Here is a 22,855-nt window from a genome sequence, read left to right on the forward strand (position 1 = left end):
ATCTAACCAGAACTGAAATTAAGATTAAAACTTTGCAGTGTTAGTCAGTAAGTGACTGGCTGCTCCCGTCCAGCCAATGATGCGATTCACATTCGTATATACGCAGCTAATCAACGTCGTTGACAGACTATGACAGCGTCCTTATGTGCCGACATCAGTGTTTTAGCTAGCAAAGCAGCGTGGCTGATGTGGAGTGAAGCCACGTTAATGACAACGTGTACAACCATTGGAGATGTGAGCAGGACAGACGGAACAACTGACGGAAAAAGTGTGGACTTTATACCAGTTGTGTTGATAGCAGGGGCGGAGCGTGGGGGTGGCTTACTGGGCTTAAGCCCGGGTTGTTTTGTCAGAAGCCCGGGGTCTTTTGGAGTGTAATTTTTTCATAGATGCCTGGCTGACAACTGTATAAAACAAAAAGTACACACAATATTCGAAGCACATAGTGCACACTTGGGGGAATTTACGACTGTGCGTGAATCCCCCCTGATATTGGTATGATCCGAGCTCAGGCACTAAGCGACTGAGCGAGGGGGCGGGGCAGCTGCTGCCTGTGTGCGCTGTTGGAGAAACGGAGCCAGCCATACCAAGGAGAGCTTAAGTTTGACCAGGTACCAAAGCAAATCATTCGTACCGTACAAATAATGTAAATATGACGGTGCATCACGAAAGATTGATATCAAACTGATCACTTGACCAATATTACGTTACTTGCTCTTCAAGTGAATCAACAAATGGCAAAATGAAAAGCCGAACAAATGCTATTTTTTTAGAGAGTCTTAGCTTACGTGTGTTTATTTCATATTTTCAGTTCTTACCCTCCCCGACTAAATCGGTTTCAGTTATGTACTGAAATATAAGAATGGACATTAGAGGCTTCTTTCAAAGAAAAAACTCAGGTAAATGTTATTTTATATATTATGCTTTGTATGTTGTTCAGTATATTTCTATGCAAAACAAGAGGGATTTCAGTACACAGCAGGATATTCACATTTGTAACCAGATATTTACACTTTAGGGAGAAAACATAAAACATTTTTACTGTACAACATCAATTTAGAGTAAACTTTTGTTTTAGATAAATATTGAAATATCTTTTGAATTAGTTAAATGTCAGAATAAAGAGAGACAGAGATTTCTGTTTTTTATCACTTTCATCAAATTTAGGAGTACATGTACACTAAGTTTATTGTTAATTAATAAGAAAACTCCAGACGATTCCATTCTGAGCTGAAGAAGCTTCTGATAGGTTAGTAGAGTCCATGTGATTAAATTGGTGGCACAGCTGTGGATGCATATAAGGCAAAACACAGAGCCTGTTTCTGTGACATGGGAACATCAAGAGATATCAACCAAAACACCAGGAAAAGAACTGTGGAGCTCCATAAGTGTGGCTCAGTTTGAATACAATTTGGTGCCATTTACAATTAAGAAATACAGATAGTTTCTCTCTTTACTCTTAAAGTTAACAAATATGTTTTTTATATTTATCAATCTAAAAAATAAACATTTAGTCTGATTTGATGTTACAATTATAAAAGTGTTTTGATCTGAAGAGTTTGTAAATATCTGGTTTCAACTGTATATTTGATGATTGTCAGCACAAAGAGGGAGAGAGAGGAACAGAGAGGGAGATGGAGAATGAGGACAGAACAGAGATGAACAAGAGCAGGTGAGACACACATGTTAGTCAAATGGTTGTTTACCAAAAGTATCACCGTATCATAGGTCCTCATGTATCTCGTACCTAGTGTTTCTTTTTAGGTTTGTTATTTTTCAAATTCTATATTTATTAAGTTATGCAGGCTTGTTTGCACAACAAGGCTAAATAATTATATAAACTTTTCTCAATCTAAATAGTGGACTTTGGTAGAATTAAAAAAATAAGTGTAGTGCAGGTCTATGATGATTTTTAGTGCTACTATCATCTAGTTCTGATTCTGGTTCTGTCTTGGTTAAGTCCTCAGTAGTCCTGATTTTGAACTGTTGTAGTCCTGTTTTAATTCTGGATCAGTTCTGGGTCTGGTTGAATTGGGGTTTAGTCCTCGTGTCTTGATACAGCCCTGACCTTGTTCTGCCTTGCTGCCTAATTAAAAAACTAGTTTTAGGTGTCCTGCATATGATATATATTTTTCCCTATATGAAGTCATTCTTCTTTGAACAAAACTCAAAACAGAGCCAATTAATCTTTCAGTCATTTCTACCCCCCCCCCCCCCCAAAAAAAAAAAAAAAAAAAATCCCACATGCATACTACCCTTTTTGGCTAAGCCCCGGGTGTTTCAAATGTCTGGCTCCGCCTCTGGTTGATAGGCCACGTAAAACCAGAGTTATGATAAAATTATATGCAATGTTTGGTTTTCTTCCTGAATACTATCATTGTTTATATTTACTGTGGGAAGAAACAGTAAAAACGGCGTTTTATACGGAAAACGCTCGAAAGCACTCCCCTTATGTGAGCAAAACATCCCCAACCCTGTCGTATTGGTCGAAAAATGTACCATGTCAACCAATCAAAAAATGATATGGCAACATGGCATTTAGTTGTTTAGGGAGGGGGAAGTTTTAGGAGTGACGGCGGTGTTTTGAGATGTGAGAGATTTGCGATGTTTAGCGCAAATCTTGTGTAGTTAGTGTGTAGTGTAGTCAATAGTTTTGTTGTGTGTGTCAGAACAATGAGGCGACTACTGAATGTTACAGGTGTTACAGCAGTGATACATCTCCTGTTGTCAGGCCTGCAGGTATCAGGCTGTTGTTCTCCTTTATCTCATAGTGGACAGAAATTTTTTTTTGGAGTGGCACAAATGATTTGTGTGGCATCAGATTTGATGCAGAACAGCTGATTGTTCTGTAAATAGTTTGAAATGTTTATTTAAAAAAACGCCTTGGCTGCATTTTTAGGTAAACAGCTGCAAAAAACTTTGTTGTTTGCAAAACTGAGTTACTTTTTTGAAGAAGTAACTATATAATTAATTGCCCAGCATTGGTCTTTATATACTGTATTTTGCAGAAAGAGAGTTACAGGACTCTCTCCTAGACCACAGACTCATAATACAAGTCAGAGCAAAAAATAATAATAATAAAAAGTTGTGTTTTCAAAGTTGGAGTTCAAGTTATTTTTACTTCTAATAGTGTTAACATACTACACAGGTCATGAACAAGATGTTTTTAAATTTTCATTGTAAGTGGGATAAAGCAGTTAATTAAAAGTAGTCTAACATAAATGTAAATGCTGTAATTTGATTATTTTAATAAACCATGTAACTTGGATGGATTCGATGCTGGCGTGACCACAGTGCACGCATCTGCTGTCGCTCACAGTGGTCCACGGGATCGCTCAGGGAGTTTGTGTGTTCGCTCAGACACATAAAAAATTAGAGGGAACATTGGTTATGTATTCGTTAAATGTCACCTTGGCACACTATAATACTATGTAAAAGTTATATGAGCGCTGTTAAGTAATCAGTATGATTTGATGATTTTTTTATTATTATTTCTTAAATTGTAAAATATAAGTGTCCAGTGGGAGGTCCCTAAATTATTTGTCCAAAACTATAAGATGTTTAGTTAAATGTATTCTTGTCTCCACCAGAGTCCAGAGATGGAGAGTACGCTAGAAACTGATTTGGCATCAGTTGTATACACACATTTTCTCTTCATTTACTAGTTGGTCTAAATAACTATTGTTGGGTTTATCTAGACACAAACCCCGCTGGAAAACGAGACACTCAATAACTGCACGACAAAAGAAGTCAAGACAGAGCTCTGTTGTCTTTGTGGCTCGCGAGGGAAGTCAGCCCAGGCCTTCACCTGTCCTTAGCCAACTTTGACTGATTCCTTCGCTACAGCCCTTTTTATTGTCAACAAGCAATCATTCATGAATATGCAATTACAAATACACGTGACATTCTTAAGCAGTCATATCTGAACAACATCAGTGTCTGTATTCTGTGTGTGTAGGTGCATGTATGTGTGTGTGTGTGTTTCCAGCCATACCATACATACACATATGACCTTTCAATGAACTTAAACTGTGTGTATGAGGTATGCAGAAAAGCAGACATAAGCGTCTTGCTAAACATAAAAACAGGGACTTGCAATAGGTCATATCTCAAATGAACATTTAAAGGTGTGAAGTCTTGCACCTCAAGAAACAGAACATGGTCCATTCCAAATGTAACATAGCTCGTCTCTGCACTAAGCTGCACTCTAAATAAAGAAAGCATATTTTGTCAGCACAGACACAGATAAAGGAAATGTTAGATGGTTGAAAATAAATCCTCTGACTGTCCGGCCTTTTCTTCATAATGATAGCCATATTAGGACACATAAAGGCAATGATTATATATCTATATATTTTAGCACAAATGACAATATAAGAAATATCAATTCCAACAACTATAATTATAGAAAAAATAAGGAGTGTGTATTTTTATCATCATAATTATAATTATAATAAATTATTATTATTATCATACTTGCTTAAATTTGAAGCAATTATATGGTAAAAGGAGAGCGCTTGAACGCACCACGGTAATTTGACAGATTTTACACACAGTATTTGAAAGCAGCACAACTGTGTCGACAGAGCAGCGTTCAACTGCATTTTAGAAGCAAACAACACACAAAAAAGCTAATGTTGGTGAAGAAGAACAGGGACACAGGCCATAGATCTTTTCAGATACCAGTGACATGGGATTTGTAGTGTGCTTATCAGACCGGTGCTTATCAGACCAGTCTCTGGTAGCAGTTAGCGAAAACCTTTACATCACAGTAGCACTGTTATGCTGCCATCTTTCGGGGAAATTATGTCATTACACCGGTATGAGGTTGGGTATAGGTGGATTTGTTTTTTTTTGCTCGTGAGTTTTTGCAGTCAGAAATGTCCACGAGCTGCAGTGAGTTAACATTTTGCACAAATGTTATTCAAATCCCAATGTTTGTTTGTTTGTTTGTTTTGTTTTTATCACATCTCAGGATTTTAGCCCCTGTCTGAACAACAACATCCTGGTAACGTTTTTAGTTTTTATTTTATTTTTTATTTGAATCAAATAGATTTTTTTTTTTTAACAAATGTTTTTAACTTTTTCTTGTTTTTTTTAATGCTTTACAAAATTTCAGTTATGAAGCACTTTGCAACTTTAAGAAAATAGCTATATGAATATAGCAATTTGTAATACAATATTTATATTTTCAATTAATGCTTTATCTGGCAAGGAATCGTAAACAGTTCCTTGATTTGCATCTTAACAATGACCTTTTTTTTTTTTAGGAAAGATAAAAGGTAACAGTCTTGTAATATCCTCCAGTAACTCTCTAGGGTTGTGAAATTTGCCGTGTGCAAGCATTTCAAGTTCCCAGTAAAAGGTTAAAAGCTGCAAAATAACAAACTTAGTAGGTCTGAGATGGTCTGACTTATGTCTTATATTCAAATCGGGCCTGCATATGACTAGGACAATTTTGTAAGTCTCTAATAAAAGATGGGACTGTTTTGGAAAATGGATATGGTTCTGGACATGCACACTTTGAGTCTTAGATCTTTATGATGCCAAAATGCATCAGCAGCTACACTCCCTTGCTGTTCAATTCAATTTTATTTATATAACGCCAAATCACAACAACAGTTGCCTCGAGGCGCTGTTCAAACCTGTTTGCTAAGAGAAGTTGCTCAAAAGGAAGTTGACTTGGAGGGTGATATAGAAGCTTGTTATAGAGAGTGAATGTGCACGGGTTGCACCAAAGTTCAGTACAAAGAATTACTGTCAAACGTGAATCATGTAATCATGATCTAGTAGTCCATGAGGATTTTTATAGAGTTGGAAATTAGCACAATAAGTCTCCCTTAATCTTTAATGTAGTTTTTTTTTAGTTATATCAGTTCTTCTGTTATACAGAACTGACACCCTAATAGTGACACTGAGCCATCATTAACTGCACATGTGGTTACTCTACTGCGCTACTATTGCAGATAAAAATGTCAGCAAAAAGAGGCCTACTATCATTTCAGCAGCTGGGAAAACAGACTAGACACCCACTGCTAGTCTATGCCAAGGAAAACACCTGGCCAACTTCCACCTGTTGGGTAGTCGTTAACTTACTTTTGCTGTAAATTAATTACTACATTGCAGTCCTTTCTGTGAAACAGGAAAATGGATGTGCATATTAAAAAAGACACATGAAAGCTTTTTTTTCTTTCTTTATTTCACACTAAATGAACAAACCTTTAGTATATGTTGAGGTAAAGTTGACCAGACATATCAGTAGCATAACCCTGGAGATTAGCAGAAATAGACTGATTTTTATCTTTATACACACAACACAGATTTTTAAAAAACTGTTCCCAAACAGAGTATTGTTAGTACTAAAACATAATTGGCTGCAATGAAAACAAAATAATAAAGAACATGGAAACTATCACACTTAAAAATAAATACATGTGTTGTTATGAACGTGGTCATGTGTGAGTGAAAAGCTAATCTGTGGCACAAGTTGTATATTTTACTTGTTTTTCCCACATATCTGGGGAATTATCTCATTAATTACAGCAGAACAATAAATTACGATGTTACTAAGTAAAAAATAGAGAATAACAGCAGAAATTGATTTATGAGGAATAAGTAGTGCACATATGATTGACATTCCTCTGGTAAATGCTGAGCCTGAATAGAACTGTAACATACGATAAATTACAAGACAGACAACAGAGTAAGATTGTAAATGTCATAAACATACGTCTGAGCAGCACGTTCACAAAATAAATAGGTTTACGGTCTAGACTCACAAAGACGAAATAAACTGAAATACAGAGGTCTGCACTGGCAGCTAAGGCTACGATGTTAGAACAGTTATATGAGCGCTACACAGCTTATTAAAGAGTATACTTACAAGCACCGCATGAACAGTATGAGGTGATAAAAGTTAGTTTTATGAAACATGCCTCTTCGGGTGTTTATAGAGTCTGTTAGTAAAACACACCAGTCTGCCCATTCACTGCATCAGGCAGCTGGAACTTGGCAGGAAGTCCTGGACGTAAGTGACTGCTGCTTTGGAGAGATAGGTCATGGTGCCATAGCTACCACTAGGAGCGCTGTCGTAGAAAAAGTTGCAGATTCCGGTTGCTGGGTCCTTCTCAAGGAAATACTCACTGGCGCCGTGGGATTTCTAAAGATGAAGAGGTAACGCAGAGTGAAGCTCAGTGAACGAATACTTGCAACAGACCAAAAACCTTTCTCTGTTAGTACCTGGTCACTGAGGAAAAGGTCATTGGCCAAATGCAAGACGCGATCCACGTGGATGATGCCGCCGATGTTGTCCACGTCTACGTCCGCTATCAGGCCCACAACCATCACCGTCTCCACTAGCAGCTGCCGGTACTCTGGCTGAGGGACGTGGTTCAGCACAGATTCAACCTGCACTGCAAACTTAATCTCTCCTGCTGTCATCTAAACAGAAAACACAGAATTTAAACACACACATATGCAGGAAGTCCAAATCTGCAGCAGGTCTGCGAGTATCTACCTCTCTTGTGGTAGAAGAGGGTAACACGTATCCGTCGATGGACAGACCGTGGCACTTCTGCAGGATCTTCCACACCTTTTGGTAGAAACCCATAGGTACTCTGTTGATGGCACCATCTAGCCTGCGTCTCCTCAGCCACTGGCCTTGCCTCTCCTCCCAGTGCAGCTGGCCGTCTCCTGGACAAGTGCTCACCGGGGACAGCATTCCACTGGGAGTGGAAGGGCTACTGCACCGCTGTGGCGAGCCAAAACATGTAAAAAAGGTTGAAATATTGGAGCACTTTTTTTTTAGCTCACCAGACCACGAAATGATAGCTTTTCCACCTTTCATGCAGTTATCCATGCATACTGACACTCCATCAAACTTGGCAAAAAAGCACTTTAGTATATATGCTGAAGGACAAGGCTGCTATTATTATATTATTGGTGTTAATGATAAATACTCTAAAGAGCTTACTAACTAGTGTTGTAGCCGTAGTAACAGCCTGATATAGCTTGTGCCTTTACTAATTATCTTCCAACCAGAAATGATACAGTATAATGTTGCAACAGCTGCCACATTGCTTCATTATGATAAACACACCCAGGGTTATTTTTGCCAAGCTATTATAAATGCAGACGTCTCCCAGACCCAGAGATTTATGATCACAAGCTACCCCAGGCTTCGGCCACAGTAGAGCCCGTGCTGATATGAGATCAAATAAAAACGTTATGTTAACGTTGTTTTTAACATAATGCAAAGAATTGGAATCTTGTCTTGATATGTACTGTTTCATCATTTATAAATAGATGAAAGTTATCAATTGAGCTCTAACACTATACTTGTTAGTTGGGTACATTTGTGAGCGCTTGCTTTCTCATTAAAACCGTTGTTAATAATAATAGATTACAAAATAACAGCATCCTCATCCTTAAATAGGTAAAGCCACGAGTAAACTGTAAGATATCTACATAAACTATGAAATCCGAATGGAGTTTGCTTGGTCTACACATACTTCCTATTGCAACCTTAAAACAAATAAGGTGACATGAAGCAGGCGAGGTGAAATGGTTTACCGTAGAGCGAGGCGATGTGACATTGCTACTCAAGGAAAAACCGCCACTGAAGATCTACACATGGATATGGATGACAGATGACAGAGAACAGTTTGAGATGGTTCACACGGCTGTCGCACTGCAAATATGATGACGCTGGAGCCACACAGAGCAAGGGCATGAGTAAAAATGACAACAGAGCTGCGAAAATCAGCACACGAGAAAGACTGCTGTAAGCAAAACGATAGCTGGACAGGGCTGATCACAACAGAAATCCTTTAACAAACAAACCATGCCAATCCATGACCAAATGCTATAACAAGATGGGTTATGGGGGTGGGGGGAAAACAGCTTAATGAAGGTCTGGACTGGTTCATCAAACTGCAGAAAAGTTATCTGAAGTCCAAGTCTTGTTCTCCTACTGTCATGGGATGGGATGAGAGTCACTCCAGCTATGGATTTAGACTGATTTAGTCATTTAGACCAAGGTCAGAAAAAGTCACATGCTAGATATTATTAAAGCCAACCCACACTTGTAGGGCGAGAGTCATCCAGCTGCAAAAAGAGAAGAACAGTGTCATTATATTCACAGATAGATAGATAGATAGATAAAAAGGCACTTGAAGCAGATTAAATATATATACTTAAATTACAATACTTAGAATTCTATGTCCTATTATTCCCACCTGTTTTATCTCACTCTTTAGCTTGTGTATTCCTGTGCGTTCAGTCTTTGTAGCTCCTGTGTGACCTAGTTCATGGATGGATATCGCAGGGCTAGTGGCTGCAGACTGGATTGGGCGCACTGATGGGAAAAAAAACAGGAGTCACAGATCAAAGATTCAGGATTGTTTAAGGGGAAGTCAAATAAATTTTTTCCTGATTAATCATTTTAAGTAACAAGGTTCCTGATCTGGTGTAGAATACATAGACTCTGTGTGAGAGCAACAAAATATATGACCATGATTATTACAAAGGTGTTCAGCTGTTCCTGAGGGATGAGGGATGGATGCATAGGGAACAACAAAACTCACTGCTTCTCTCCACCCCAAATTCTTTGCCACTGAGGATGTGATGCAGTAGGTTCTTCATGCCAAATGGACTCAGGCTCATCAAACTCTCTGACGCCTCCTCCCCTACAAAGACATTTCAAGCTTTTCATATTGCACACTCTGCAGACTTAATTCCTTTGCTCAACCACTCGGTTATGCGTGCATGTGCATGTGTACGTTGTGTTTGGGTGTTTTTTCCTACCAGAACAGTGCAGGCTGCGAGCTAACTCAGTGGCCATCACTTGCATGATGAGTCCTATCCTGAGTCTGAGCATGTCCCCGAACAGAGCGGGCTGGGAGCGCACATACATGGCTAGATACACCATGATTTCCTACATGACAGACACACACAGTTCAAGGCTGTAAGATTGGTGTGTGAAAAAATTATCAGTCAGTCCAAACGGTGACTGATTTACCTGAGTGACCACTGCTACACTGATGTCCTGACCACTGGCTTCGTAGATGAGGTTGTTTAACTCATCTGGCGGAAGAGGGCTGAAAAGAATCAGGACAGAGACCTTGGATTATTATTGGAAGATTTCTTCAGCCACACTGTTTTACTGCAATAACGGCTTACACTGTGATCACTCTTTCCCTGGGTTGAGGAGGTAGACCTACAGTCAGCTGCTTGTGATGGGAAATCAGATCTGTGCAGGCCTGCAGAAAGGACAAATACATGTGGAATGAATTATTAATAAATGGCCATGGACACTGTTGATCCTGTTCAAAACACACCTATTAGGAACTTCCTAAATCTTACTTGTAGCATGAGTGAGTGACTGAAGCTGTTTGTTGCAGGAGGAATAGGGTAGGTCAACAAACAGTCAGCAATGATTCAACAACACTGGATCAGAACAAGTCCAGATATCTGATCACAGTGACTGATCCACATGGAAGATACCAATGACATGGATAAAGACTGAATATATAAGTATACATGATTTATGATATATGTTTGTAAGGTCAATTTGTGGCTACATGTGGAATGGCATCATCATGCTGTTGGTGGTAGTGCTGTCTTACTACTTAGGTGTCCAAGTCAAGCACATAATCTCTGCTGCAAGTTGCTGACACACTTTGTTTAAAATAATCTCCAACCAGGTGCTAAGCCACCTTTTTCCTAAGACACTGACCTCAGCGAGGACCTCCACCCTCTTGCGCAGTATTCCAGAGATGTACCTAATGAGCCCCCATTCTTTACAGGCTCCGGCTTCTACGTACAGCTCCTCCAACAGTGATCGCACACTGACCCCACCCTGCCCAGGACCTGACAACTCCACCAGCCAATCAGCTCCTCTGCTCAAGAGAACAAAAACACACGACGGGCAATTACAAAAGCAGCATTTTTTAATCAAACGTTTGCTCTACTTTTGTCTTGATAATCATACTTCATCACATAGAGAATGTAGAGGATGTCAGCCTGGTCCTGAAGAGTGGGGCATTCTTTTAGCTGCCTGACCAATGCTTCAAAGTCTGTGTTGCCCTGAGAGTCTCGCGGCAGATGAAGATCAGCAGCAGAGTGTGACTAGTAAAGGAAAAGTGCCAGGGTTAGACAAATGTACTCATAGCAATACTGACGTCATGAGAGAAGTGAGTTTGCTGGTGGAAGGATGTGCTGTGCCTACCTTGTGCTGTTTCGCCTGTGGGCCGTGCTGAGGATGAGGAACATCAAGAAGGTTGAGAGATTTGCGATGTTTGCTCTTGACCGGAGTCACAGGCAGATACATGGAAGACTCTGAAAATACGTGTCATTAAAACGGAGCATTAAAAAGAGAGTCTCTGCTTTTTAACACACTGGCAGCTTATTACAAAAAAATGCCTTTTAAGGTCTCTGCTTTGCTGTTAAACAGGGACCTTTGCTTATTACTGGATTATTATTAGAAAATTCCTTCAATCACAGTTTTTACTGCAGTAACAGCTTGCACTGTGATGACTCGTCCCTTGGGTTCAGGAGGTAGACCAGACCTGTGCAGGTTTGACAGGCTTGACAATGGCTTAGTGTTTTAACAAGATGTGTTACTTTGATGTCAAAAAAATCTAACATCAGTCTTATTATATCATTACAGACTCCTTATAAAAGATGGCTGTGATAGGAGGGTGAAGCCAGTGCTCGAGTGCCATAAACCTGCCTGTCCTTCTAATGGCCAGCAGGGGGTGAAAGTCCTTGCTTAATGTGTGACCTCAGCAAACATTTTCAGTCACACTGACACTGTGCTTGTCTCAAATAAACAAAACAACCAAAACGCTCAAGACAAGGCTTCACAAAACAATTGGTGGCATTGTGGTGACCACATCCATCTTTTAAATACACACTATGGTTAGTGTATCTGCACTAGCATGAAAACTAGCATGGTCATTACATTGTTGAGAAACTCACTGGGAACGTTCAGGCCCTGGACCTGCGCCATAAAAGACAGGATGTCTCTTGTGGTATGTTCTGGACTGAAGACATGGTGCTGCCCCCTCTGGATGGGAGGAAGATGGCACTTGGTAGTGGTGCTGTGAAGGAGCTGGGTGAGGTACTGGTCAAATACATCTTCTGAGTCATCTAGAGTTAAATCGAATTGAACCATGTTTACAAACAGGACAAATTAATTGTGCCACACAACTGCTGTACAGTCTTGGACAATAAGTAATTACCCGAGGGACGACAGATATTATACTCCTCTCCATATCCATCATCATCATCGCCTCCATCCTCAAGCAATATGTCATCATTCTCTTCATCCAGGAAGCTGAGACGAGTGTGAAAAGAAGTGGTCTGGACACTGGAGACGTCTGACATCTGCACCCTGTAGTGGTCAGCCACAAACTTTATACAAAAGTCACATCATCTGTTGTTTTAAGCTATAGAGGGAAACAAACCTCGCTCCAGCAAAATAGCCATCCTGTAGTTTCCTTAGAGTTGACAGGATACATGAATCAATTGTTTCTCCATCTTCATCTAGACAGAAAAAAGATGGACATTCATCAGGTAAAAAATTAGGAGCTACTCACAGTTCATGTGTTCAGCAGTGACATCTCCTGTTTGAACATGCAGTCTAAACATCTAAGTTTATTTTTTATATTAGCTTAAAAATACAGTACATTATTAATTATATTATGTAGAACAATTACAGACTGATATGCTTTGGTTATTACCCAGCATGCTACGGGTGATTGGGAATGTGAGCGTGGGCCGCCCTGTCATCCTCCAGCAACAAGAGAGATAGGCCAGTTCGGTCCGTAACATCTCCACAATCATCTGGTTGTCCAGAGCCAGATAGAAATGGTGCTGATCCAGAAACTGAACAAAGGGGGGGCCAAGCAGAAATATAGAAATTCAAATATTTATTGTTCAATTATTAATGTTAATGTGGCTAACATAACAAGGTCACAACATGCCCTAGTTTTACCTGAGGGGTGAATATGTAAGAGCGATTTCGGATCTCGTAGAATTTGGATGTTCCCAGGACACCAATGTGTCTGTACGGCCGCCCACTCAGACTCAGTTTCTTGCTGTTCCCTGTGGCAGAGACACCAGATGGTACTCTTATTTATTTTAATATGAACACACATGCACAGGTGTACACTGTAAGGAAAAGAGTGCTCGTTTACCCAGTCTAACATAGACATGGCTCAGGATGCGAGCTGGCATGACCCTGATGGGCAGAACTTCTGCCATCGTTTGTACCTCGATCCCCAGATCTCTTAACAACTCCTGGATCTCCTCCGACTCTGCTAGAACACAAACTAAAAAAAAAAAAACATATAAAAAGCAATTTAGATATTTAAAGATTTTTAAAATATATTAAAATGTTGGTAGTTCAATATCTGGCTGCTCCAGTCTGGATGCCAAATATCCTGGGGCAAGTTACTAAACCCAAGTTGCTCTCCGATGCATTTATTGGAGTGTTAGATAAAAAGCATTTAAGCATAAAAAAGTGCTTGCATGAATTGGTGTGCACAATGGTGCATTGGTGTGTACAAAAATATGCTGACTTTAGAACATCAGAAATGACTAATTTCAGAAATGTGACATTGGTTACTGAAGCTGAAAGTCCCTCTATTTTCAAAGCAGTGTTTAGTTAATATCTTGCTTAATGTACCAGACTTTAACTCTCAGCCCATATCAGTTTCCTACAAATTAATCACCAACCTTGTACCACAACATCTGGTTTGAAGCTTGTAGAGAATCTCCTGTTGAGCGGATCTATCTCTCCTGGTGCTAAAAAACCCTTAATCCGAAAAGAAAAGGCAAGACGAAGCAGAAGATTTATAACATTCGTTGAATGCTTATACGTATAAAAAGTGAGGTGGTTTTTGTGTATTGAATGTCTGTTAGAATACTGCATTATTCCCAATTTGTCTGCCATACACACAATGATAACAAACAGTTGCCTTGTGGCTAGCTAACATTTAAGCTAGTGTGTAGCTCAGGACCTACCTCAGCCAGAAGGCACCCCAAGATGTAGAGTGACTGTCCCCACATGTGTGGCAGCTGACCCATGGCTACCCTGTCTACTGAGTGAGGATTGCTATACTCCTCCTCAACCTGCAAGAGGTACATATTTTTTTGGTATCTTAATAAACAGATATATACACTGAAACAGTCCCTGTCTTTATCACAACAGGTAAACAGAACAGCAGGGAGCAGACAGAGTCTGGAGCTAATATTTCTACCCAACAGATTGACAATGTATGAGTAAAATTAGCAAAAATAACCCTTAGGTGAACAAAACTACAACTTTATAGAATATAGATGATGACAAAAAACAGGGAAAAGAGTATTAACCGCAGCAATTAGCTAATTAGCAAATGCTAGTATGCTAATGTTCCCTAATTAGCGCTAAACCATCATTAGTTAGCTAATTTTTCCACTTGTCTAAAATTTGTCATTAAACAAAGTTTAATGACTTCTACAAACTATATAGAACAAATAGTAAATATATAAATAATAAATAAAACATTTTTTTGGCACAACCATTTTTTTACCTTTTGATTTTTAGAGGACAATGCAACGAATTATGGTTAAACTTGATACTGAAAAAATATAAAATAATACAGTACAATAGCATTGCACATGTAAAAGCTGCTCCTATGGCATATGTGTCATATTACAACAGACATTTTAAAAGTATTCTTCATGAAAGACTCAATTTTGTATCTTTGATTAAGTTTCTTTAGACTAATTTACAGCACAATCTTGAGTCCCCCATCATTTTGTATATTTCACTAGGAAAATGGGAAATAGGTGCAGTGATTTAATTGAAATATATGCCAAAGAAATGTAGTAGACAAAAAAAAAGCTTCTTTCGTCCTCCCCAGATAGTAACAAAATGCTTCAAGATATAATTTATCTTTCTTTTTTTTTGCCAAGTTGTCTGTTATGTGTTGATACAACACAGGTTCATCCCTTGAGTTATTTGCCTTTTTATGCCAGAACGATTCACAGGTCAGTAACAACAAACCATAAAAAGCATTTCTCTGAAAATGGTCAGGTATGAGGACTGGACTGAAAAAGAGGATGCCAATGACCAAAGACAAACTTCGAAAGATCTTCAGAAAGCTTAGAGAATTACTGCTCAAGACCGCTTTAAAAAATTACTGGTCTAACAAAACAAAGCAATGAAAGGTGGATTAGGTCAGACCATGACACAATAATGTAGCCCTTACTATGAGAACGGGTGCATACAGTGGGGCAAAAAAGTATTTAGTCAGCCACCGATTGTGCAAGTTCCCCCACTTAAAATGATGACAGAGGTCAGTAATTTGCACCAGAGGTACACTTCAACTGTGAGAGACAGAATGTGAAAAAAAAAATCCATGAATTCACATGGTAGGATTTGTAAAGAATTTATTCGTAAATTAGGGTGGAAAATAAGTATTTGGTCACCTCAAACAAGGAAAATCTCTGGCTCTCACAGACCTGTAACGTCTTCGGTAAGACGCTTTTCTGTCCCCCACTCGTTACCTGTATGAATGGCACCTGTTTGAACTCATCATCTGTATAAAAGACACCTGTCCACAGCCTCAAACAGTCAGACTCCAAACTCCGCCATGGCCAAGACCAAAGAGCTTTCGAAGGACACCAGGAAAAGTATTGTAGACCTGCAGCAGACTGGGAAGAGTGAATCTACAATAGGCAAGCAGCTTGGTGTGAAAAAATCAACTGTGGGAGCAATCATCAGAAAATGGAAGACATACAAGACCACTGATAATCTCCCTCGATCTGGGGCTCCACGCAAGATCTCATCCCGTGGGGTCAAAATGATCATGAGAACGGTGAGCAAAGATCCCAGAACCACACGGGGGGACCTGGTGAATGACCTGCAGAGAGCTGGGACCAAAGTAACAAAGGTCACCATCAGTAACACACTACAACGGCAGGGAATCAAATCCCGCAGTGCCAGACGTATTCCGCTGCTGAAGCCAGTGCATGTCCAGGCCCGTCTGAAGTTTGCCAGAGAGCACATGGATGATACAGCAGAGGATTGGGAGAATGTCATGTGGTCGGATGAAACCAAAGTAGAACTTTTTGGTATAAACTCAACTCGTCGTGTTTGGAGGAAGAAGAATACTGAGTTGCATCCCAAGAACACCATACCTACTGTGAAGCATGGGGGTGGAAACATCATGCTATGGGGCTGTTTTTCTGCCAAGGGGACAGGACGACTGATCCGTGTTAAGGACAGAATGAATGGGGCCATGTATCGTGAGATTTTGAGTCAAAACCTCCTTCCATCAGTGAGAACTTTGAAGATGAAACGAGGCTGGGTCTTCCAACATGACAATGATCCAAAACACACCGCCCGGGCAACAAAGGAGTGGCTCCGTAAGAAGCATTTGAAAGTCCTGGAGTGGCCTAGCCAGTCTCCAGACCTCAACCCCATAGAAAATCTGTGGCGGGAGTTGAAAGTCCGTGTTGCTCGGCGACAGCCCCAAAACATCACTGCTCTTGAGAAGATCTGCATGGAGGAATGGGCCAAAATACCAGCTACTGTGTGTGCAAACCTGGTAAAGACCTATAGTAAACGTTTGACCTCTGTTATTGCCAACAAAGGTTGTGTTACAAAGTATTGAGTTGTATTTTTGTTATTGACCAAATACTTATTTTCCACCCTGATTTACGAATAAATTCTTTACAAATCCTACCATGTGGATTCATGGATTTTTTTTTCACATTCTGTCTCTCACAGTTGAAGTGTACCTCTGGTGCAAATTACTGACCTCTGTCATCATTTTAGGTGGGGGAACTTGCACAATCGGTGGCTGACTAAATACTTTTTTGCCCCACTGTATATCTGTCAAAATGTGGGACCATGTTTAAAAATGGCTGTAATTCCTACATAGCTAATGCAATACTTTTGTTAATACTCTTAAAACACACATTCATTTTAAAATATAACCCATACTATGGTGGTGTACAGAGGTACTAACTGCACTAACTGTATCTTGTGCTCTCCGTGAGTCTAGGATACCTTGTCAGGAGGAACAGAATAAAGTTCAGGCACCAACTTAATGCCATTCTTCCCTCTGATTAAAACACCCTCCAGTGCTTCACGGTACTCTTGCACCTGTACAAAAGCAAATTTGTTGTTATTGTTAAAAAAGCCATATCCAAAGTGACTCAATGATTGTGTGAGTACAGCAGAAAGTGCATATGAACCAGTGTCTTTGGTTGCTTTACCTGAACTTGATCACCAGCAAAAATACCATCCAGGATGAGGTAAGTCCAAAACACAGGCCACTCACACTCAATATTCTCAAATAGCTTGAGCTCAGCAGGATCATAATGCAGCCGAGATGGATCCTAGAGAGAAAGATCAGGAGCTTACATAAGCTTTCCTGCAAAAAAACATAGACATCTATACTCTTCACTAAAAAAGAGCACCTCCTCCCTGGGTTCGCTGCTGTAATGCATTTACATGTCCCATGAGCCTTAATACTAGAATATATCACCTCTTTGGGACAACGATATCCGTCCCTGATAAAGCGACAGCAGCCATAGCGACCCTGAAATAAAGCAAAGAGTAGAATTTAAAGAGCGCAGGTCAAAATACCAAACAATATACTTTTCCTTGGCAGAAATGTCCAGCTTGTTTATGCTTTGACTTCACCTGCAGTTTGCTTATGATCTCTGACTTCGTCACGGCCACCAGGTCAGCATCCTCCACAGCAAACGCAGGGAAAGAAGTAATGGACAGAAGACCAGCATCTATTTCCTTTGAAGTTGAAGCTCTTGGCAGCATGGAGCACAGAATAGACTGAAGGGGAAAAACAGCACGCTGAATACAAGAAAGACAAACAGAGGTGATGCTACCATAGCTAAAGGCTAATTAAAAATGATACCTGACAGTGTTCGACTTCATCAGGCAACACATGGATTACTGACTTTGGCCCTCCATGAGCACCAAACAGATCCAGCTCATCTATAGCTTCAAGCGCTGCCTGCAACGTGCATATGCAGATGAATCCCTATATCCATGAATGGACAGTACAGTGTATCATAAATGCTGATAATTATTAAATATCACATATCCTTTGTACCTTAGCCATTCCTACAGAGCTGGCATTGAGCTCAGGAATGCCCTGGTTAGTCTTGTCACCTCGTTCCCACATTCCATAGTCCTGCAGTGGTAAAAATGGTCATGGCTTCATTTCTTTATAGCAACTCTCCAGTACTGAAACTCATCATGGCACTGAAAAGCCTATTCCACTAATTTATCATTAAACTATGATAACAGAAACAAAACAAACAAACAAACAAACCTCTGACTTTTTACTAATAATTCTTTCATTCATTGTTTCAAAAACCTGTGGTTACACTCCTCTGAAGTCAGTCCAAAACCCAGAAGTGTTTCCAAACATCTGGACGTGTTACAGTAGAAGACTCGACATGCACATACTTTGGGAGCAGCTTTTATTCTGTGTCTTTTCATTTAACTACTCATATGTCACCCTCCAGACACCACATACCCAAACAAGACCTCTAAAAAACATTACCCACCGCTACTTTGTAGGCAGCCTCTATGTAGAAGACCAAGTTTTGGATGAAGGCTACCTCGTCCAGGTTGGAAATGATACGAAGACCTGCGGGATAAGATAACAACTATGTTCAGTTCTGTTTGAACAAAGGAAAACTCATTCTTTAATAACATGATGTTACAACACCAAGGCAAAGAAAAGGCAAAAATTATATATATACATAAAAAAAGCAGTCTGCATCACTATTGTACCTGAGGCTGTCATCTGTGCCAGCATCAGCAGGTAAATCGAGGTGGCGTCCACCTGGAGATGACCCCACTGATCATCTCTGACCACTGTGGCACAAGTGGGAGTATCATATTTGGCATGCAAGCAATCTTTTGTACTCTGGGTGTGTTTGAACTTCTCCACCTTGGCCACCTGGAAACACATGACCAAAGACTCATTGTTTTTTGTCTATAGCTTTAGCTAAGTTTATAATGAGTTTCTTCATAAGCTAATCAGCAACGTCAATAATTCCACAGTACAAAGCGACGTCATCAAGTTGTTTGTTTTGTTTGCCCAGCAGTCCAATACTCAAACCCAGGGTATATCTTACCTGTCTCATCATGCACTGCAGAAGCCCCTGCATCAGTTTCACCACACTCTGCCAGCAAACAAAAACAGCTCTATCAGTAAACGGCAAAAATCTCACCGTGATGCAATTTACTTTCTATTTCTAGCAAGCTGGAAAGGAAACAGTTACAATCATCTCTTGTAGCTCTGTGTATTTATTCTCACATTTCCCACAAGAACCCGTGGAGGGGGGCTCGAGACTTTTGCAATGTGCTGTATTCTATCAAACAGGTTAGCAAATTTATCAGCTTGGACTATTAAACACTGACTCAAAGTTACAAGAGCTAAAAATGTACTTAAAAAATTCTAACAGAACTATGAATTGGGGGGTTTTTTTCATACACATTAGATAATTTTTAGCAATTCGTTTAATGAATCTTAATCAGAAACTTTTATCAGTGCTGGCCTGATTTTAAAGTTAGACATTATAACACCTTACTCTATAATTAGGGGCAGAGTGCTACTTGTTGATTGATGGCACTCAGTACATGCACTGTAGGTTGTATGTATGGGTGAAAGCCTGTGCATGTTCAGCATGTGCACTATGTTATGTCAGAATGAAATAATCCTTTCCTCTTTCTTTAATCCTCTTCTTTCTAAAGCCTACTAAAACGTTATGATCGCAGTGCTGACCAAAACAAATGTGATTCTTTTATATTCACTTTCACTTTAAGCTATTTAAGAGTAAAACAATATTTTATGTTGAGCTAATGTGATACTTTAGCTTAACTACAGCCCACATTCATTAAAGTTTTACTAAGTATTGCTATCCTCAAATATTTAACCCGTCATAACTGAAAGAATGCACAGGCCCCTTTTTCACTCGCTCTATTTATGTTGCAAACACACCTGCTCCAGTTCATAAGCTTTGGCCTTGTCTTCATCGCGGTCTGCATTCTTCCGGTAGGCCATTCCCAGCCCCCACACCGCCAGGACACTGTAAACATTATCCCTCACCCAGGCATCCTTCTTCTGCGCACTGGCAGGAAGAAGTCCTGTCACTGGATTCTGAAACCAAGACACATGTGACATGTTAACTAATAGTAAAGACAGGGGTGGTGTGAAGGATACAGTTGTGGTCAATAGTTTACCTGCACTCATCATGAGCCTGAATGTGATCATAATTGTGATTTAGGGTTTTGTTTTGTTTTGTTTTTTGAGAGTTGAATGATTGTACCACAAACACAAATCTTTAACATTTCTGAGGTCAGGGCTTTGGGAAGGCCTTTACAGAAGCTCCATTCCAAAACCAATTCTGGTGTGTTTGGGATCATTGTCCCGTTGGAAAACCCAACTGTGTCCAAGTTTCAACTTTCTAGCTGTTGATCTGACGTGAAGCTGAAGAATTTGAAGATAGTCATCCTTCATTATTCCATCCACTTTGTGCAATGTACCAGTATCATAAGCAGCATTACAGCTACAGAGCATGATGCTACCACCACCATGCTTGACAGTTTGTAAAGTGTTCTTAGGTTTGAAAGCCTCAGCTTTACTCTTCCAAACAGCTCAATGTTTGTCTCATCTGACCATAACATTTTTCTCCAGAGAGTATTTGATTTATCCATGTGGGCTGGTGCAAATTTTGGTCAAGCTTGAAGGAGCAGGAGCTTTTTTCTATAATCCATGTGTGAAAGATCCACGACAAGACACACAGCTGCAGCTTTTTAGCTAGCTGCTGAACACTCCACCAACGATTACAACGCACAGACAGGACCCAATACACACTTTAAGTCGACGAGGCGTGATTCTTCTTTGGCTATCACAGATTCATAGCTATTATTCTTATATGTGTTATTGTGATCTCCTATGAGCAGAGCTGAAAATGAATGAAAGCATGGTCCCACTGATTACAATTCAAACTGAAATTGTTAAAAAGTATCAAAGTCCTTTGACTGAAAGTTACTGAAAGTTCATGTGTGCCCAATAACAATAATACAGCAGTTGCAGTTTATATTTGGAGGAGCCTGAGACATCAGTGTGTCACCCCCTCCTCTCTCACTAAACATATACCCCGACATATCAGTATATGCTATGCCTGGAAAGCTGATGCTGTTTCCTATCAGCTGAGTACTCTCTGGGTCACAGTTTAGCATAGACAGCTGTTGATGGTGCCTCAATGTGAGCTCAAGAGCCAGGAGATAACAGTACATAGCTTTCCAGTCCTAAGCCTGTTCCAGTGCCTGAACTTTGCCCACACTTTGTTTATTTCTGTGCAGCTCACTTTTGGCTGAACTCTAACCTATATGGGCTGCAAAACATGTCCATACCTAGAATGCTTCTGAAGGAGAAATCAAGGATATGTGCATAACTGAAATCCATAACACTGGGTCCTGGTGTTGTCTCGTTTAAAGTTTACACGACTTAAACGTTCAAATGGACTATAGTGTCTGAAATAATGTATGAAAGTATTTCATATACAACCACGTACATTCTGCAACATCTAAACTAGTACACGGGTAGTAACGCATCAGTAACTGTAATCACAGTATGCAACATACTTCATTTTGAAATAAGTGCTTCCACATTTAGATCTTGAATTATTGCTTCATTCAAACGTTTCTCAGTAACATTGCGCAAAAAGGGGCCCTTACTCCACTCCACCTTTGCGGAAGTGCTCCAGCTTTACTGCGCTGCCTCGTCTCTGGTGCATGTCTGAACTCACCTGATGGCACAGGATAGTCTCCTGGACCAGCCGGGCATAGCCGTCCAGCCGCACTCCTGAGTTACTGCGACTCCTCATCCTCTCTGATCACTGCACACAAAACGACAGTTTAAGTCTCAGCGACCGCTTAAAGCTCGGCATTTACTTCTTTGTAAACGAAGCTTCGAACACCACCGGCTCTCGCTTAATAAATTAGGTAGGCTGTCTTACCAGGCAGCGACCCATCCTCCCACTCCTGTTTCGCCGACTCGATCCCCGCAGAGGCTGCTCTGCTAGCGCTCGCTAGCCGGGTAGCATCCAGCTGTTTTTTTGACGATATCAACACGTAACATTAAGCTTGCAGCATGAATTTTCAGGCACACAGGACCACACGGCCCGGTCAAAGCGCCTGATAAGACGAGTCAGGGCTCGCAGAAGACAGGACGTGAGGTCTCACAAACACAGAGAGGCTGGAGGGCAGAAACGTCTGTGAGCGGCTGTACATCCAATCTGTAAAAGAAAAATACATTATGTTCTTGTTGTTTCCCTGCTCGACGACAGGGGGCGCCAGATCACTTTCGTTCCTTCCACTCCAAGGCTTTAAGCCGCGTATTCACTTTATTTAGAAATGGGGAAAACTGACCGAGTATCCTGCTAGTTTATATGGCTCGTATCACAAACAATAGATTTATTACATGTACTGTTGGGTTTTGGGGGGTTTATATTTTATATACAAAATGTAAATAGTTTAAGTATCTAGCTATTAAATGCATTCAGCTAGAGTTTCCCTTTATTTCCCTCGATTTTCAAGCAGCATTAAATGAAAACACTCGTTGAGTACCACAGAACTGTACTTTTGCACATTGCTTAAAATGTAATTCATGCATTGTTCTTTGTCCTTAAAGTCATCATCACTGTAAAGAATATACAGTTGGTGTATTGGGTAAATGTTGACAGTATAGACGACTTTTTACGTATAATCTGAGAAAGATATACCAGCAGAAAAAAACACAAACAGACATAAACTTCC

The 22,855-nt window shown here is 40.1% G+C and overlaps 1 protein-coding gene across 3 annotated transcripts; it reads right to left on the reverse strand.

The window, feature by feature from the left end:
* Nucleotides 1-6,435: 6,435 nt before the first annotated feature.
* LOC146678901 (phosphorylase b kinase regulatory subunit alpha, liver isoform) lies at nt 6,436-22,350 on the reverse strand. Of its 3 annotated transcripts, XM_085404632.1 has the most exons (33): nt 22,057-22,350; nt 21,847-21,936; nt 20,034-20,192; nt 19,168-19,215; nt 18,821-18,989; nt 18,592-18,674; nt 18,132-18,212; nt 17,934-18,032; nt 17,702-17,848; nt 17,544-17,597; nt 17,272-17,394; nt 17,063-17,158; nt 14,029-14,136; nt 13,741-13,819; nt 13,200-13,334; nt 12,998-13,107; nt 12,744-12,888; nt 12,468-12,546; nt 12,243-12,394; nt 11,980-12,150; nt 11,228-11,337; nt 10,991-11,127; nt 10,736-10,898; nt 10,180-10,259; nt 10,019-10,097; nt 9,805-9,934; nt 9,585-9,686; nt 9,237-9,355; nt 9,082-9,105; nt 8,572-8,625; nt 7,517-7,750; nt 7,240-7,440; nt 6,436-7,159 (listed from the first exon to the last, which is right to left on the reverse strand). In XM_085404632.1, the coding sequence occupies exons 2-33, from the start codon at nt 21,922-21,924 to the stop codon at nt 6,986-6,988; spliced, it is 3,723 nt and encodes a 1,240-aa protein (XP_085260758.1). In that variant the 5' UTR covers nt 21,925-21,936; nt 22,057-22,350; the 3' UTR covers nt 6,436-6,985. The 3 variants fall into 3 exon arrangements, with proteins under 3 accessions (XP_085260758.1, XP_085260774.1, XP_085260766.1); XM_085404648.1 differs by lacking the exon at nt 17,063-17,158; XM_085404640.1 differs by lacking the exon at nt 9,082-9,105.
* Nucleotides 22,351-22,855: the final 505 nt, after the last annotated feature.

Source organism: Rhamphochromis longiceps, linkage group LG1 (assembly GCF_057381845.1).
Source record: "Rhamphochromis longiceps isolate RC_006_pf linkage group LG1, R_longiceps_female_GT1.1, whole genome shotgun sequence".
Taxonomy (NCBI): domain Eukaryota; kingdom Metazoa; phylum Chordata; class Actinopteri; order Cichliformes; family Cichlidae; genus Rhamphochromis; species Rhamphochromis longiceps.